At 35.5% G+C, this 19,853-nt stretch overlaps 1 protein-coding gene across 1 annotated transcript; it reads left to right on the top strand.

Moving 5' to 3' along the window:
• The first annotated feature begins 17,565 nt into the window (after positions 1-17,565).
• LOC149170206 (pyruvate decarboxylase 2-like) lies at positions 17,566-18,485 on the top strand. Its single transcript, XM_089427277.1, has 3 exons — positions 17,566-17,722; positions 17,880-18,068; positions 18,300-18,485. The coding sequence occupies exons 1-3, from the start codon at positions 17,594-17,596 to the stop codon at positions 18,468-18,470; spliced, it is 489 nt and encodes a 162-aa protein (XP_089283403.1). The 5' UTR covers positions 17,566-17,593; the 3' UTR covers positions 18,471-18,485.
• Positions 18,486-19,853: the final 1,368 nt, after the last annotated feature.

Here is a 19,853-nt window from a genome sequence, read left to right as displayed (position 1 = left end):
CGTGAAAGAAGAAAAATTATTGCATGTCTCATTGTCCATAAGGGAAAAGTCATTCACAACGTATTTTCAACACAACTTTTTAATACCAATCATCAACCACTACCAAATGCAAGTAAGTCAAAACACTAGTAAAAGTCACTTAAAACATGTCAATACCACTACCAAATACAGCAAGCCAAAAACGCCCACAAAAATCACTTAAAACATGTCACCAAATATAGTTATGATAGTAAATGAATGTCACAAAAACACATTGTGGTAACTGCTTATGGTAAATACCACTTTAACATTGTCATCAACAATATAGCAATAATGGTGATGATTGTTGACCATTTCCCACATTATTGTTGATAATTCCTAAATGATAATTATTAATGTCGTGTTATTCTTATTACTATTATTATTATTTTAAATGAAATGATTAGGTTTTCTATATTGTTCCAATCTGGTTTCGAGGCCAGAACCTTTTACATCTACAATAGGGTCTTCATCAACTGAGTTGAAAAGTGGCCAAAAAATACTTGATTTCTTACTACACTATCTGCATACTGTGATCCTAAACTCATGATATTTCATATAAAACTTCCAAAAGGCTCCTAAAACTAATACATATTTTTCAATACATAATTTAAGACAAGAAGCGAACTAGCCTGCACTGGTTAAATCAGGTTCAAGGTTAACTTCTTCATTATCCTCGATAGGTTAACTTGGCTGTAGTGGACCAGGAGCCTAGATCTCGTCCACCACCTCATCATCCCTATTAATTTTTTTGGGCCCATGTTGTGATGCACCTTCGTCGCCACACTCCTATCCTCTTCCACATCAAATATTTCTACACCATTCCCATTCAAGGATTCCATTCTTGCAAGGCAGAGGTCCAAAAGTTCGTTTTTTGTCTGTACTCCGTCCATCTTGGCTTATATTAAACCTATCTTTTGATTGAGAGGAGCTAATTGAGCTTGAACCTCTACAACCCCCATTTCCCCCTGCTTGTTTATCAAAGACAAAATGTACTCCATTATTGTTGTGAGGTAGTCCAGATGTCAATTAAATTCTTCCTTCTCTAAGCCAGATGATGTTTCCATGTTTACACCTGCATGACACTTTGCCTTCCTTGTTTTGGCTTTGGTGAACTAAACCCAAAATTCAAATGAGATGGTGACAAGTGACCACGCCTTTAACCAAACATGCTTTCCCCCACCAAGCCATCAATTTTCTTTCCATCTTGAGTGCAACAAACTGCCATGTAAATCTTCTAAACCAAACATTCGATTTATGTATTAATATCAATGAAAATCCCTCCCTTCACCATTAAAACTCTCTACCCCAAGCATTTTTGCTTCTTCTCCGATATTAAAATAATAGCCCAATGCTTCCTCCCACGTTTATTAAGGAATTGAACAAGCTTCCATTTGTCCCTAGCCTTTCTCGAGATCACATGGACAAGTCAAGTGTATCCGCAAACCCAGATCCCGATGATGAATGGTAGCTACCAAAATATTGGAGAGGGAATTTGTAGGCTCAAAAAACATGATTGTGGACCTACATGAGACCATCGAACCACCAACCAATTTATTCCCCCTTTATTATTGCTTAAAAAGTTCAATACACCTAATCTCTTATTAATGTTTGACATTTTCATGGTAAATCTTTATACACGCCATTTCTTTCATCCTGAACCAATATCCCTTGTTCTAAGGAGAATCCCTTATTTGTTAATGCATCCACCTTTGAGTTGAGATGCATATTGACATGGTATAACTTTGCAAACTCAATTTTTTCTATTTTTAGGTTTATTCTTTGCAAAATTGAGGATTGAACCTGACTCAAATTCTCTTTGAGCTTACACACCTATTGAATGACTATCATCGAGTCTCCATACACCTTTAACTATCAAATTCTATTTGAGATAGTCAATTCTAACCCTTGCCACAAAGATAAAAAATTGGCTTGATTAGTAATAACACTTCCCAACCCCATGCATATCATATCTCTATTTCTTCGTCAAACCTTCCCTTAATCTCATATGATTATAAAAAAATTGATCATGATCATTAATTCTCTTATTAAAAGAAAAAATATATTAATAAATTAAAAAGGTATAGAAAATGCATTGCCAAATTCTATCACGTATCAAGCTAATTACAAAATTACTAAATATAGATGAAAATTAATAAAATAAAATTATTAATATTAATATCAAAGATTAACTTATTAATAATGTTATTGCTAAAAAGAAAAAGTACATGATATATAAATCATGATATATCTTATTAAATAATATGTTAAAAAAATTCCAATAATATCACAATTGTGTGTGTGTGTGTGTGTGAATTGGAAATATCAAACTAATGAAAGTAATTTCCAAAACTTGTGTTAAAATCTAAATATAAAACATCCACCACAGTATGCAAATAACTGAAAAACATTATATGCAACCCATAGAAATTTATTAGTAGAAAGATCGTTACAACGAATGTACAAAAAATTTGGACACTTGCTGCTTGTCAGTAGTTGGGTGTAGACACGCGGAGGACGAAACAGAATGGAGCAAGGGGATGTGTTTATAAGTGTTGTGCTCGAGGTGGGATAAAATATGAAGTTTTCCTCCCTTCTCCCGGTTTGTATGTCGTGAGGTTTCTTTCGTTTTTTCTAACCGGAGTTTATGTTCTGGCTACCTGCTTTGGTTTCACTGTGCTCTCTTTCCTTTAACGTTTTATTTTACCTTGGGGCATTCACTTCTAGGGAAGTTAGTAACCATGGCTTGTACGGTGTGGGGTTTTTCCCGTTGTCTCAGGGTTTTGGCTTGCGGGTTTTCACCGGGCCTTTTACCGGCCACAACAGTATTTTTGTTTGTTTTTCTGCATATCCTACCCACTGTTATGAGTGATGGTGATTCTGTCTGACTTTGTAGACTTGGGCCCAACCCCAGAGGACATCCTATCGGTGTGGGGGTAGGAACTGATAGCAAAGAACCTAGCGATAGTGAAGGGGGTTATCCAAGCTAAGTCACCACTTGGAAAAATTTTATGTATGGAGCTAGCATGGAATTATGGCGGTGGTATAGGCTTGTTGGAAGAGTCAAAAACCCCCTCCACAAAGGAGTTTTGTGGGTTTCTAGACTCTGGAATTCATGAAGTTCTTAAAGGGGAAGTTTTGGCAAGTATCTTTGCTGGGTCGTCAGCGGGTTTACTGGTAAGTTCCACATCCCCTGTTGTTGTCTCTATTTCTGGGGTTTTAACAGGTGGATTGGAAGACACTGTTAGGAGTAGTGGTTTAAAGAGGCAGGAAGGGATTCATTATTGCCTTAATGAGTTTATGGGGGCTGGGAAGTCGATCGAGGGTCCGAGTCTTTACAAAACTTTGAATTACCAAATCCCTGTTACGAATTGTGCGATTAAACTCTCGAAGTCTTTTTGGGTTGAGGCGGAGCCTGGGGTTGTTGGTTTGAAAACCTTTAATGGGTTTTCAAAGATAAATATTTCGGTAGGGTTTCCTTTACAGGAACCATATGAGAATTTTGGGTTAGGGTTCCATGATTTCCCAAGAAAATATTTGGACCAGGGTGGTTTTCTGGAGTTGGGGTCTTTGGGGTCGAGGGAAGGCGGACAACCCCTCACTAGCGGAAATGGTGGATAGGATTTGGTTCTAGAAGGCCTGAAAAACTCTCTATTTTCTTTGGATAAGCTAGTGGGTAGTGAACAGGGTTTGGGAAACCAAGTGGGTGAAGAAAATGCCTCTATCACATTGTCGATGAATGTTTTGTCCTCTGGGCAGAAGAGGAAAAAAGGAAAGGTAATAAGGAAAAAGGAGGGGAAACCTAAATTAATTTTAGGGGTGGATATTTAGATGGATGAGGCAATGGATGCAGCTGAGTGAATTCTTGTGGGTAGGGTAAAAGGTAAACAATTTTCTATTAACTATATTAAGAAATGGATTAATAAGGAATGGGCATTGGGGCTGGATTCTCAGACAATGGTTATCAGTTGGGCAAGGGGGTGGTTTATGGTCCGCTTCTCAAATGCAGAAGTTGTTGATTGGGTTCTGGGACAGAATTGGTGTTTCGAGAAATTCCCTATTTTCTTCAAGAGATGGCACCTCTTGTTTGATGGACAAAGAGAAATATTGCGTGAGATTCTAGTTTGGTTGTGCCTCCCTTCACTTACTCCTCAACTCTAGTTCCTGGATGTTTTTAAGGCTATTGGGAATACCCTAGGCACTTTTTTGGAAGCATATATGTCCTTCCAAGTAACAAATGAAAGGAAAGTGGCTCGTATTCTGGTTCATTTGGACTCGAGGGAAGGGTTGGCGGATATGATGGAGATTCAAGTGGTGGGATAAAACCTAACACAGACCCTGGATTATGAACAATTGCCATATCGTTTCCACCGCTATCATAAAAACGACCACTTGGAAAGGGACTTCCTTTTGGGTTTCAAGCGCAGGAGGAAGAATTGGGTGGAACGAGTTCGGGAAATTCAGGAACTACCAGTGGATGATGATATGGAACATTTTGTCCATTTGGGGGACCATCGAGCGGAGGTCATTTTACAAAATGAAAACAATGAAAACCAGTAGGCTATAGTTGTTGTGCCTGAAGGGAGTTCTCCTGTACACTTGGTGGATGAGATGACAGCGGAGGAGGCATCTCTCCCTGTGCGTATTTCTCTTTATCTCCATTCCTCTTTTTCAGTTTTGGTCTCGCCCTCTATGGATCCTTGTAATGGGCCTAGTCCCTCCAAGCCTTCTATTGGTTTTCTCTCTTCACAAAGCAATATCTATTTGGCCCTTGACAAAATTATTATGTCCATTCCGACTCTAATCCTTTCTGGTCCATCGCGGGGCTCTGTTTTTATTTCTTCCGATGTATTGAACCTTATTAAACCTTTTTACAATCTCAGGCCTTGGGAAAAAATACTTCATCCGGATGATCCGATGGGAGGCATTGGTCTTCTACAGGACTCTGCTGGCCCCCCAAAATCTTGGGGTAGTAAATCAAACTTTTCTAAAGCCGAGCTTAAAGCCAAACTTGATATCATCGATGGTAAACATATATCCCTAAAAGGGTCACTTATAGCAACGATGACCCAATTGGTGGTTTCCAAATGATCTTGTTGTCCTTCAATTGCAGGGGGATTTCCAATCCCCGGGAGAAGTTGGCATTAAAACACTTGTTTATGAATGTGAAGTGTAATGTGATTATGATCCAAGAGACCCTAGGTTCAGGGGAGTCTGTTATAAATATTTTGGGAAATATGTTTCCTAGGTGGTCATTTGTGGCCCTCGATGCAATTGGTCGTTCAGGGGGTTTGGCTTTAGGCATAAAAGACAACAACTTAAAACTATTAAACTCCTGGGGCTTGATTCGATGTTGGGAGTGGAGGTATACTCATTCGAACTATGTTCAAACTTAACTTTTCTTAACTTATATGGCTCATGTCAGGACACTACAACAAAATAGCCAATTTGCGCCAGATTTAGCACCAGGTTTTAGTGCATTTTTTTCTCAATTGGGATGAGCAGCCTGGCACTAAATCTGGCTCTATTGTACAATTTTTAAAGCGTCCTTTTTTGTGCCAAATTTTGCATCTCTTTTTACGCCAAAATTTTCGTCATATTTTGCGCCAAGATTTGCATTTGGTTTTAAAAAAGGTTTTGCTTCTAGTTTTGTGCCATTTTTTGCATCTATTTTTGCATCATTTTTTGCTTCCTATTTTGTGCTAGTCTTTCCTTCTAGTTTTGTGTCATAATTTTCATTGAGTTTTACACCATCTTTTGCATCTGATTTAGTGCCTTTTTTTGCATCCATTTTGGGCCAGTTTTTGCATCTAGTCTTATGCCATTTTTTTCTTCTAATTTTGTACTTATTTTTACATCTATTTTTGTGCCAATTTTTGTGCCTTTTTTTACACCATGTTTTGCATCCAATTTTGCACCATATGTTGAATCTGATTTAGTGCCAAAATTTTCATCCATTTCTACACCATGTTTTGCATCCACTTATGCATTTTATTTGTCTCCTTTTTTTGCATCCTATTTTGCACCATATTTTGCATCTAATTTTGCATCATTTGTTGCCTCCAATTTAGCATAATTTTTAACACCATTTCTTGCATCCAATTTTGCATCCTTTAGAGCATTTAAATTTGCATCCTATGTTGAACCATGTGTTGCATCCTCCTTTGCATCCCATTTTGTGTCTAATGTTATGTTCAATTGTGAGCCATTTTTTCTGTCTACTTTTGCATTTGTTTTTGCACCAAGTTTTGAATAATTTGTTGCACCTCATTTTGCATCGAATGTTGCGTCCAAATTTGAGCCATTTTTATGCCCATTTTTGCACCATTTTTTTAACTTTTGTGTCCAATTTTGCACCATTTTTTATGTACAAATTTCATCCTTTTTGGTGTCTATTTTTGCATCCTTTTTGGCATGCAAATTTGCATCTTTTTTTCTGCCACATTTTGTGTCCAAATTTGCATCTCATTTTGCACTTAGATTTTAGTTAGAATTTTCATCTAGTTATGCATAATTTTTGGCATCCTTGGTTTCACCCTTTTTTAGTCCCATTTTGCATCTTGTTTTGTTTTTATTCTTACATCCTTTTCGCACCCAATTTTGCATCCTAATTTTACACGATTCTTTGCATCCTCATTTTGGTGTCCATTTTTGAATCCTTGTTTGCACCTACTTTGGTATCCTTGTGTATGCTGTGTTTTATTCCCTTCTTTGTGTCTAGTATTGCACCCTCTTTTAATTCTACTTTAAAAACGTTTTTGTGTCATTTTTTGCATCTTGTTTTGATGGCTAATTTAACATCCAATTCTACTTCCAATTTTGCATGCAGGGTTATATCCACTTTTGTCTTCTTGTTTAGAGTTTTAATTTTATTTCTATTTATGACCCCCTTTATGGGTTCATTTCACTAATTTCAACTACATAGTGAAATATATTACAGTTTCTAAATATCATTTGTTGTAGGATTTAATGCATGTTTAGATGAACATAAAACCCTCTTAGTTTATCCCAGAAACCTAGGACATACCGATTAAGAGAAAGGTTGTTCTAAGGCTTAGGATTCTTAGTAGATCAAGATGTAGAGTATAGAATAAGAAAAAGAGAAGGAATTCTTGTGAGTCCTCACATGCAGGTCTTGTTGGAGTTTTTAGTGTAGCTGGGAAGTGCTCCTACCTAGCTCCAAAACTTGGTCCTACACATAAGAGAGAGAACAAAGAAACCCTCACAACATAATATCTTGATAATCGAAACTATCAAAAACATATAAATATTACTGATTAAATAAATATAAACCAAAATCACGTACATTCATTAGTTAAATAGAATAAGTAAAGAATGAATAGCAACATATGGAAGGAAGAACAACCGATCTATATTAATAAAGGAGTTAGAGGAAAGTTACAACCATCAGATGAAGTTGCAACACTACCTCCCCCAACTCCTAGATCCAAAACTCTCCCTCTCAAGATAGATCTCAGCAGCCTAACAATACAATAATTCCCATCATTTTCTCAATGGCCAAGCCTCCAATATATAGGAAATTAAAGGCTATGAATATTTCCCAAATTCCTCATTAGTTCAATTTGGGCAAAAGCTTTTGGGTGAATAATGTTTCCTCATATAAAAATGGCCTTTTCCACTTTTTAGATGCTTTTGTGCTTAGGAAAAAGATTCCCCATGCTTTATGGCTCTTTCCCACTTTTGTATGCTTTTCCTTTTTAGGAAAAAGCTAAATATGAGGATAAAGAGATCACATTCCACCATATGAGTTTTCGAAAGTGAACAAGAGTGTCACATTCTAGTTAACTCGAGCTTTTTTCCTCCTGAGTGAGCATTTTGGTAACAAAAGTTAGATGAAGGGGAAAACTTGTTATAGACTAGGATAACGTTGTCCTCATGGTACATAACTTGCATTATAGTCTTATATAGTCTAGGAGAAAGGGATATTTCAACCAACAACATAATATTATCCTCCTAGATGATGAGGAGGTATTTTCATGTATAACACATTTAAGAAGATATCACAATTCAAATTGATAACTTAATATTTGTAAACAAATTTAAGGGTAATTGACAACATTCATCAAAAAGATAGAAGTGTCCTCATATATAACAATTCTCCATCAAAAAATCATTGACAATTTTCAATATACATATATGACTACTAAATCAACACTTATTGTAGATATCATTATTCCAAGATAAATTCACAACATTACATCCAAAACTCGTAATATTATCATACATAATGATTCTCCATAAAAAAGTAATAATATCCTCATCATATTTAATCAAATCAACTAAGATTCAAACGTGTGATTATCGTATCAAAATCTTTCGTGAACACCATTATTCTAAGGTAAATTACAACATCCATCAAAAGATTGTAATATCATCATACATAATAATTCTCCATCAAAATAATGTTGATAATTTTCAATGTATACATAAAATAACAAGAAAAAAATGATAATATCATCGTCATATATAATCAAATCAACTAAAAGTCAATGTATTATTACCAAATAAAAATGTTTCATAGATATCATTATTCTAAGGTAAATTCACAACATCCATAAAAAATAGGAATCTCATCATACACAATAACTCTTCATAAAAAAATATGTAAACAATTTTCAACATATTCATAAGGTAACAAAATAGTACCAATAGTATCATCATCATTATTTGAATCAACTAAAATTCAAATGTATGATTACCATATTAAGACATCCCAACTAAATATAAAAAATAACGCATAGCTAGCTAGCACCATGAAAATCATAGTCAAGATCATCTTCATGATCATTTCCATGATTATCATCCTGACCATCCGGATAATATCATCCACATAATCATCACCAATGCCATCACCATCCACATCGTCATCATCTTTGATATATCATGTAATCTAAGCATAGTCTGTATCATCATCTTCGTGGTCATTACCTGTAGCGTTCTAAAAAAAATCAATATTACATGTTAGTACTAATTCTATAGCACAATGCATATTTTTATTACAATGCTAACCATAAAATGAGGTAGGACATAATAACATTTAATAATACTAAAAAATAAAATGAAAATATTGTTTAATATATATTGGAGATCCAACTAAGATTACACTTGTAATTCACATTAAGTAGTAGAAGCATTTATTAATGCATATGAAGTAGGTACCCATTTGTTCTTCATATTATATTGTGAATGTTTCTTATGATGTCCATCCACGATTGGTAAATTAAGAGTTACTGGAAGCTTTATTTCAAATTACAATTGTAATTCAGATTAGAAATAGAAAAAAATTTAACAAAAAAAGAATGTCACATGAAAAAAGTAAATTGTTTTTAATGAAAAATAAGTCACATACAATATGAATGTCACATCAAATATTGAGTATTTTTTAATGCATGTACTTTTCTCTATGATAAAATGGAGCCTAATATTCATTCAAGAACAAATGATCACAAATAATTACTTCATTTTATCCATTATCACACTTAATCCATTATACCTAGTGACGACAATGATTCCATTCAAATTGCTTTGAACTCCCTAAATATAATGCAAAAGAGAAAACTCCATGACCATGACTGCAACCCCCTCCCTTGCCTCATCCACCATCAGAGACAATGAACTTGGAGTTATGACCACGATAGCAACCTCTCCCTTGCCTCGTGTCCACCATCAAAGGCATTGAACTTGGAATTAAGAGTGCTCATGTTTTCTTTGCTCTAATTAATCTTCAAGGAATCAAAACTTGATCAATATATCAAGGACTCCATCAAGGAATAGATATATCACATGTGAAGCTCAATAGGCTTTGCCAAAAGAGTGTGAAATAACACTTATCTCTATTTTATGAAATAACTCGAATGAGTGGAATGAATGGTCGGAAACACTTACCAGGGAAAGGAAGATTTTTGGTCCGTCCTTATTTCTACTATTATTTTTGCTTCTTAGAAAGGAGGGAAGTGTTTAAAAAAATTCTAAAAATTATTTTAAATTAAAAAAATAAAAATTATTTGCTTATGTTTTAGTTTTTTTTAATATATGTTTAGTTTTAGTATTTTTTTTTTTTCTAAAAAAAACATTTAGTTTTTGGTATTTTTTTTATTTAAAAAAATATATTTTGTTTTTATAAAAATGGATTTTAAACATTCCATTCATGCTAAATTTGTGATTTTATGTTAGAAGTTTAAATTATATATAGAAAAGTAACTTAATGCCATGTGTTGTGTCGTTGAGATGCATATTATACATCTCTTCCTCGGTAAGTTATAGAATGTGCTTGGGTTTTCTTCATGCAATAAAATTAATTCTACTCTTCATTATATCTTGAGATGTTCAACTTGCACCTAATAAAACAATAAAGTTAAAATAGGTTTGCCTTTGTCCTTTATAGATCTTTGTCCTCATTAATCTTGGTCTTAATAGATTAATTGTCTTATGGTGGCCATGAGTGGTCACTCCCATTAATTGCATGCTTTTTAGTTTCCTGTTAGTGACATTTCTTAGGATTCATAACATGTTATTTAATTTCTGAAAATGTGTTATTGTCCATATTATTGTTAAATATTAATATTAAATATGTTGATTTTGAGCATGGTTTAGCAAAAAGTTCCCAAAAGGTTTATAGATTGTATTTTATAATGCAATGATTCATCGCTTTATGAAATTGTTTTGGATATTTTTTTTTAATGATTCATTGATTGATGAAATTTTTATGGATATTTTTTTTAGTATATTAACTTGTATGCGATAAAGTCAAAAGTCACCTCTTTTTGAGATTTTCATTGGTCAATTTCCCTTAAGGCCATCAAGTTCACCATTTGGTCCCAGGTTAAGGAAATATAGGAGTCATGAAGCACCATTGTCCAAGCAATTAAATATTGAAACATGTATTTTTTAGTCACATTATACTTCCTTTTTGTGTAAATTCTCCATGAAAATAGTCGCATGGAACATGAGGGTCCTCAATAGTAAAGGAAAACAAAGACTCCTAAAAGAACAATGGTACACAAAGCACCCATCAATAATGTTGATATAAGAAACAAAAATATTAAGTGAGGTTCTACCTAATATAATTATGAAATGGGGGAGGAATTGCAAAGTAGTAGTGATTGATGCTTAGAGATACTTGGGTGGAATGGCTATTATTTGGAATGATCAGGACATCAAGGTTACTAATATGTTTACCTCTTTTCGCATTATGACAATACAATCTTAGTTAATTGACATCAAGGACTACTACCATGTATCCAATGTCTATTAATCCAATATCGCAAATGGAAAACCTCTATTTCTCAATTCTATTTCCATCACAAGTAATTTATACTCCCCATATCCATGGATTATTGGGAGTGACTTCAATATTATCAAGTGTCTCAAGGAAAAGAAAGGATGAATCACAATGTTTAACAAGAGATTTTGTAAGCTATACCATCAAAGCCCTAAAGTAGTCTCCATTAAATTTATCAAGCAATGATTATCCAACCCACACATGTGGATCAATGAGATGTAATACATGTGTGTGTGATGACTAACTTAATACATTGTTCTAATAACTCCACAAACTTAAATATTTCACTCTGTCACATAAATTGACCGTAGTGTGACATAAGTAAACCAAGTGTATACATGAAACCCTTGGGAAACAAACATTCCCTAGATCCTCAATTAGGTGCTTAAATGATGAACTGAAAATGCAAGGGGAAAAGAGGACTTCATGATTTAATCATCACAAACATGTGATCAAGTGTGACTAGGAGTGTATATATTCATACGTTTTCCAAAGAGGGAGTGAATACATGAGTTACCATTCAATGGGCCTTATTTTTATTTCTTTTTCTTTTTCTTATATATAGGACTTAGGGAATAAGGTTTTCATAAGTTTGGCACAACTCATAGATATAACATTTACATGAATTTTCACTTCAACCTTAGAGTTTAGACTTAGATAAATCATTACAGTGTATCTTTAATGATTTTGGCTTTCACTTTTTTATTTTATTTCATCACAAATGACAAAAGGGAAAATATTTTGCCACAACTCTATGAATGCTTAACCATAAAGGCATCATACGATGAAAAAAAATTAATGATGTTATTCTCTATGAAAATGATGGGTATTCTTGAGAAAAGCTTATGCTTGTGGATGTCTCCTCCCTGGTTGAGAGGGAGTGAGGGTGGACACCATATTATCCATGTGTCATGGACTATGGCTAGGAATAATAGTCGTAAGCCTAGTAAAGACACCATTAGGGAGAATGGTGGATTGGATAAACATATGGGACCAATATTCATTGAGAGTTTGTACTTTGATTAGGACTAACCACCATAATTCAAGTACATTAATCCATGATAAGAATAGTCATGAGAATAGACATTTCCTCGTGTCAAATTTTATGACAATGGATTAGGAAACGATCATGTGAGGACATACCTAGTGAACATCTTGGTGGGGTAAGTGCCTAGAGAGGTAGTGGTGTCCAAATTTATTCCTCCCAACATTGTGCTTTGATCTAATGGAGATATATAACTTGTTAGTCAAGGCCCTGCTATTTTGACAATGTTGGATATGATGATGTAAATCATCGTTGATGCTTATCAATCCAGATCCCTTCTTATATGAATATTTCAACTTGAGAGTACTTTTTTGTCTCATTATGAGTAACTCCCTAGTTTAGAGGGAGTGTCATCATCTTCATTATCGTCATCATCACCACCATCGTCGTAATCATTATTGTCATCATTGCATTATCGTCATAATCACCATTCATGTCATCATCATCATCATCATCATTATGGACATTGTCGTCAATTGTTCATAATTGTAGGTGTCGTAAGAAATATCATCAACCCAAAAAATGTTACGAGTGCTCGAAAAGGGTTTTTAGGACACATGATATATGCAAGAGAAATAACAACTTTATTTTTGAGAAATGATCGATGATGATCATCATCATCATTACCATTATCATCGTAATTATAATTTTCATCATCCCCATCATCATAATTAATGTAATTTCTATCATCATTGTTTTCATCTTTGTCATGAACATCATAATAATCATTCATGCCATTATTGTTGTTGATGATGACCAAGATGAAAATAATGATAATGATGATCAAATGATGATGACTTGGAAGACGACGCCAAAGATAATGATTATGATTATGACCACGACAACATTTAAAAATTGGGAAGATTGGCCAAGGTCATTAGCATCGTCATCATCATTGTCATTGTAACCCCCATCATCTTTATCATCATTGCCATTATCATAATAATCACAAATCATGTCATCATCATCATCTTCATTATCATTATCATCATAATTATTGACATTTTTATCAGTTTTTCATAATTGTCAATGTCATAAGGAATATCATCAATGCAAAAAATATGATGAGTGTTGGAAAAGGGATGCAAAAGTGAACAAAAGAAATGGGGAAAACAATAGACGTAAAATTGGATGAAGAGTCGACACAACATAAGTAGATGCGAAACAAGACAAAAAATTGACACAAAAGTGGATGAAAAAGTAGATGCAATAGTTGATGCAAACTTGGACACAAAACATGATGTAAACATGGATGAACAAGTGGAAGAAAACATGGGTGCAATAGTAGGCATAAAAATTAGCATGAATTGTGGTGAAACAAATGTGGATACAAAAACGAACGCAAAAAATGACACAAACTTGGATGAAAAAAGGAGGAAAACTTGAATGCAAAAATGGATGTAAACATGGACCAAACATGGGTGCAATAGTGGAAACAAAATTGGACGCATCAGAAGTGGATGTAAAAGTAGCTGAAAAATGGGATGCAAAAAACATAAACAATATCTTATGCAAACTTGGACACAAAAGATGATGCAAATGTGGATGCAAAAGTGGAAGAAAATGTGGGTTGCAATGATAGGCACAAGATATGGCACAAATTGTGGCACAACCAAAGTGGATGAGAAAGTGGATGTAATAACACACACAAAAAAAGATGCAAACTTAGATGAAAGACAATATGCAATAAGGGATGTAAAAGTGGATGCAAACATGGGTGCAACAAGAGAAACAAAATTGGATGCAATGGAAGTAGATGCAAAAGAATATACAAAATGAGATGCAAAACCCAACACAAAAGTGGATGCAAAAATAGATGCAATATTTTATGCAAAAGAGGATTCGAAGATGGATGCAAAATTGGAAGCAAACATGGGTACAATAGTAAGTACAAAACATGGCACAAATTGTGTCACAACAAAAGTGGATGTAATGATAGATGCAAAAAAAGAAGCAAATGAAGATGAAAAATAAGATGCAAAAGGGATGCAAAAGTGGATGTAAACATGGCTGCAAAAATGGATGCAAAAGTTGATGCAACAAAATTCGATGCCAAAGTAGATGCAATATGAGACACAAAACCTGATGCAAATCTTGACGCAAAAGTGGATACAAAAAGGGATGCAAAAATAGATGTAAAATTTGATGAAAACCTAGATGTATATGAGGATGAAATCGTGGATGCAAATTTAGAAGGAAAAATGGGTGCAAAGGGAGGTGCCAAACTAGGTGCAAATTATGGCACAAGAAAATTGGATGCAATAGTGGACACAATAACATATGAAAAAGAGGATGTAAATATGGATGAAAAATAAGATGTAAAAGAGGATGCAACAAAAGTAGATGCAAAACTAGACACAAACCTCGATGCAAAACTTGGTGCAAAAGGGATGCAAAAATTGATGCAAAAAATGATTTTAAAAACGATTGAAAAGAGGATGCAAGAGATGATGCAAAAGTTGATGCAAGTGTAGGCGCAAAAAGTGGATGTAATAGAGGATGGAAAAGTTGGTGAAACAAAATTAGGTGCCAAACTTGATGCAAAATGTGGTACAAAGGATGGCACAAAACTTGGCATAAAACCTAACGTAAAACCTGATGTAAAATTTGGTGCAAAACCTATTACAATACCTAGTGCTAAACTTGGTTTAAGACTTGATGCAAAAATCGGTGCAAAATTTGCATCAAGTTTTGCACCATATTTGATAAATGGACACAAATAGCACCAAAAATGGGCTCTAGATGCAAAAGAGGAAGCAAAAAGGGATGCTAATCACAGGGTTTTGTTGTAGTGGGACCTTATTTCTTTTTGGAATAATCTATTTGCAAAATATCTACTAAATTGTCCAAACCTTGTGACTGGAGGGGGTCTAAATGTCAAACTAGGGATATCTAAGTCATGGGGACCTAATGCACAGGTGTATCCTCTGGAAAATTTCTTCTTAAACAAAATACGGATGGGGCGTCTTATTGATGTTAATATTATCAAAGAAACTCCCACCTAGAGGAATAGGAGGGTGGGTGAGGCAAGGGTTGCTAAGAGATTAGACTTCTTTATGATAAAAGATAATTTGGCTGCATATATTCCTTTTTTTCGCCAATGGGTTGGCACTGGGGGTGACTCTGACCGCTTCCCTATTTATATGGAACTAAAAGGGGCTAGTAGGAAGCCTGACTCGCCTTTTAAATTCAATTATTTAAAAGATTTGTCTTTCAATAAATTAGTTCGTGAGATTTGGAGTGCTCAGAATGGCTCCTCGGCTTTATCCCTTGCACGGTCCTTTATGGAGAAAATTAAAAAACAGAAACATGCTAGGCACTTATTCCTCATTAAATCAGTTTTACAGGCTATTCTAGTTTATTGGATTGCTCTTTCATAGGTTCTAAAAGGTATCCTTTCACAAATCTGGAAAATTTGTGGTCGTTTCTCTAGGCAGGATCAAAAGTGGAGGATGTACTTCCTTGGGTGGCATAGGAAACAATTGCCTACCCTAAATAGAAAAGAGGGTGGGGCATAAAGGACCTTCCCTATTTTTCTCTCTCACTGGTAGAAAAATCGGGATGGAGTCTCTTAACGAAGAACAATTTATGGACTTCAGTGATAAAAAGAAAATACATTAATCCCATTGATTTGATGGTTTGGTTGAGAGCTCCAGAGAAGTCTCATAGAAATTCTTCGGTTATTTGGAAGGCCACAACTGACTCTTTTGATATTATTGTTGATGGGTTATCATGGTTGGTTGGCAATGGTACTAATGTTCAGTGGGAATTGATCCATGGGTTGGTTGTAATGAGCCTTTCATTCTTACTAGGGGACTGGTTGAGTCACTTGCTGTTAAGGGGGTTTTTTCACTCAACCATGTTTCTCATGAAGAGTCTACTACTTGTTGGAAGTCTGTGGAGGCATTAGGGCTTGAGCCTCAGTGGATGGGGGTTTGGAGGGATTACATAAAGGAACTTCAAAGATCAAATGTTTGTCTAAAGGATAGGGTTGATGATGTTTGTTGGGTAAACTCTCCTAGTGGTCTATATGCTCTGAAATATGGTTACACTTATCAAATGGGAAGAAGGTTAGGGGATGCTCGACACTGGTGGTCTAAGTATTTGTGGAAGCTCAGTTGTCCCCCTAAATTTAGACTCTTATTCTGGTGCATTCTTGGGAACAAATTCCCAACCTGGGATAACCTACAAAAGAGGAACAAACATGGTCCTGGTTGGTGTACCCTGTGCAAATCCTCTGAAGAAATCTCTTATCATCTCTTCTTGTCATGTTCTTTTGCCTCTAAAACTTGGGAACATTTCTTAAAATCAGTTGGTATCGCCTCAAATTGGTCTGGGAACTTTATGGAGACTGCTTGGCAAAACTGGTGGGCTCATACTTCTGATCCTCATTATCGAAATATTCCCCCGATTATCAACTAGGCCATTTGGGTGGCTTGGAACAAAAGCATTTTCAAGGATAAGCCATTAGACCCATATGTTATAGGTATTCAATGTGCTTCCATTTATGAGTTGATCCCTCACAACATTCCTGCTACTCCTTCTTGGAATATTCAAGTAGAAACCATCATAACTGATATAATGTGGGCTTATTTTGATGGGACTTCTGATGCCCGCAATCATTGTGGGGCGGGGATCGTCATACACTTGAATGAACATAAAACCATAAATTATTTTGTGGGTATTGGGCATGGTTCAAATAACTTTTCTGAACTGTTTACCTTGAAAATTATTTTATGTTGGTTAAGGCAGCTGGGGGTGCTTTCTTCTCAGGTTTTTGGTGATTCTTTGAATGTGATCAATTGGGCAAGTAATGTGCAGTGTTGTCAAAATTTTACTCTAATGCCTATATTAGATGCGCATGCAAAGTTTATTATATAGCTGCCACCTCTCACCTCTCAGGTAGCTGGCTACCACCGTTTGCCACCGTCTGCCACCTCTCAGGTAGCTGGCTACCACCGCCTCTCAATTTCTTGCCACCAAACACAATATGAAATTAGTCTTTACCATCTGCGGAGGAAGGTTTCCGGTGAGACTGTTGTTGGATAGGCTTCAGAGCCGAAGTCTGCAATGGCAGGAGTGGCAGCAATGAGTGATGAAAGAGAAATGTTTGTTCTCTGATGAGAGGGACCTACTATTATGCTGCTCTATTTGTCACTCTCATGGTGCTCTGTTCGCAAGTATATTTGTCTCTATATTTGCAGCTGTTTGCTCGTTGAGCTAAATGTATGTTTGGCAGGTATGAGTTCCAAATGCAGTATGGATCGATAGGCTGGTCTGTAGGAGCAACACTGGGATATGCTCAAGCAACGCCAGAGAAGCGTTTAATATCATGCATTGGTGATGGAAGCTTTCAGGTGCAGATGCAAGGATTTTTATATAAAATTCTGTAATATTTTATTTAATGAATAACAATGAATCTGTATTTGAAATATTAAATTCCTTCGGGTTATCTGTTTTGTCCAAAAATCAGTAAGTTTTTATCCCTAAATGTATTCTTCCTTATTTCAACAGGTGACAGTCCAGGATGTGTCTACTATGATTCGAAATGGGCAGAATCCTATCATTTTTCTGATTAATAATGGAGGATATACTATAGAAGTTGAAATACATGATGGCCCATACAATGTCATAAAGAATTGGAACTACACCGGTTTAGTAGATGCCATTCATAACGGTGAAGGGAAATGCTGGACTGCCAAGGTATTTTTTTACATTATTGTAGACTTTGGGACTTACCTTTAGTTGGTCAAAACTCTGTATCAGATTGGTGATCTTAATCTACTCCTCTCTTTTTGATTCTTATCATGGCAGTTTTGTTGTTATTGTCAGCTTTTCATCGTTTTTTCTCAGCCCTAGAAAATGCAGGATGCCTAAGTACTCTGTACCAGGTATTTGTTTTGTTATTTAACAGCACCCCTTCTTTCTGTGCAGGTTAAGACGGAAGAAGAGGCTGTAGAGGCTATTAAAACTGCCCTAGGACCCAAAAAGGATTGCTTATGCTTCATTGAAGTTATTGTACACAAGGATGATACAAGCAAAGAGTTGCTTGAGTGGGGTTCCAGAGTCTCGGCAGCAAACAACAGGCCGCCAAATCCTCAATAGGGAGGCTTTGAAAAGACTAGCAATTGGAAACACTTTTTTGCGCCTCATGTCTGAGATGTCATTCTTTCTCTGGTCTGGCTTATAGGATCATGTTCGAATTATTTATATCTGAATTTACTTTCTTATATCCGAGGTCAAGTTGTGGTCACAAACATAGGGCTACTTTTTGGTGACTGGTTAGCATGCTTAGTGTTTAGTGTCAAACTTAGTCGGAGCTATTCTTGCAATATAATTAAAATAAAAAAATTTCTGGTTATGGATTTTTGATCTAGATGATCTGTATGCGTGAGAATCGCTGCAAAAAACACATGATTGACTGTGAGAATCGCTCCAAGTGAGGTAAGTTTAATGGTTAATGCTCATAGTCCAATATGTTACCATGTTCTTCATCTGATCCGCAAGCATACATCAACAATGTTGTTCAAACAACTGCTTTAGACATTCGCTGTGCAGAGATTTCAAATAACTTGGCCATGGATTTTGATAGGTCATTCCTGTTCAATTTCTTTTATATTATAATTCCTCAAGCAAAGACGACCTGAAACGCTAAACGCTAAACGACAATATTACCTGAAACGCTAAACTCCAATATTACCTGAAACGCTAAGCTGTTTTAGCACGACTCTAATGGTTTTGAACAGTGCCCACATAGCGATCCATGAAAAATAAGTCATATTTTGCCAATTAAAAATTACCTGAAACGCCAACAGACTCGCCGTTATTGCCAGTATTTCCGTCAATATAACGGTCGCACTCTCAGATGCTTCTCGGTCTTCTCTTTAACAGACGGACAGCAACAACGCTGTTCTCGGAAGAATGTAATTAGGATTCGACGGATAATTCAAGATTCAACGAACATTAACAGAGTTTATTGATTAGCAAGGAGATGAAAATCGGGCGTGCCGGTTCTCGCTGAAACTTATCCCAAATAAAACATTAATGGAAAACTTCCACACGTAGTCCGATGAACGGGCCCCATTTGACCAACTTGGTTCATGCAATTGATAAAGTGTGTCTGGTAAGAACCACGTGTCAAACTTTTTCATCAAACTTTTTGTGATCTGAAAAAGTGTCATGTAACTCGCTGTCTGCATGGGTATTGGCATGGTAGCCATATGGCAGTCTCACATCTGCTAAAAAAAAGATGTCATTGCAATTCCTATTATATCTAAAAAGATAAATGTTTATAGGTTTGCAGGTTTTGTTATCATGTCACTAGAACTCCTGTTATATCTAAATAACAGATCAATGTTTATAGGGTTCAGGTGTTTAGATGTTGTCTGTAAGATTCAGATTTGAATGGGTAATGGTTTGTTAATGGGAATAATGGATACTTTAGCATCTGCATTTGTATTCACCTAGTTTTATAGATATGGTATGAAT

Source organism: Pinus tabuliformis, chromosome 4_2 (assembly GCF_031772625.1).
Source record: "Pinus tabuliformis cultivar Carrire ecotype Pingquan chromosome 4_2, CPIR1, whole genome shotgun sequence".
Taxonomy (NCBI): domain Eukaryota; kingdom Viridiplantae; phylum Streptophyta; class Pinopsida; order Pinales; family Pinaceae; genus Pinus; species Pinus tabuliformis.
The sequence above is the reverse complement of the archived record's forward strand: the minus strand, read 5'-3'. Positions and strand labels throughout refer to the sequence as shown.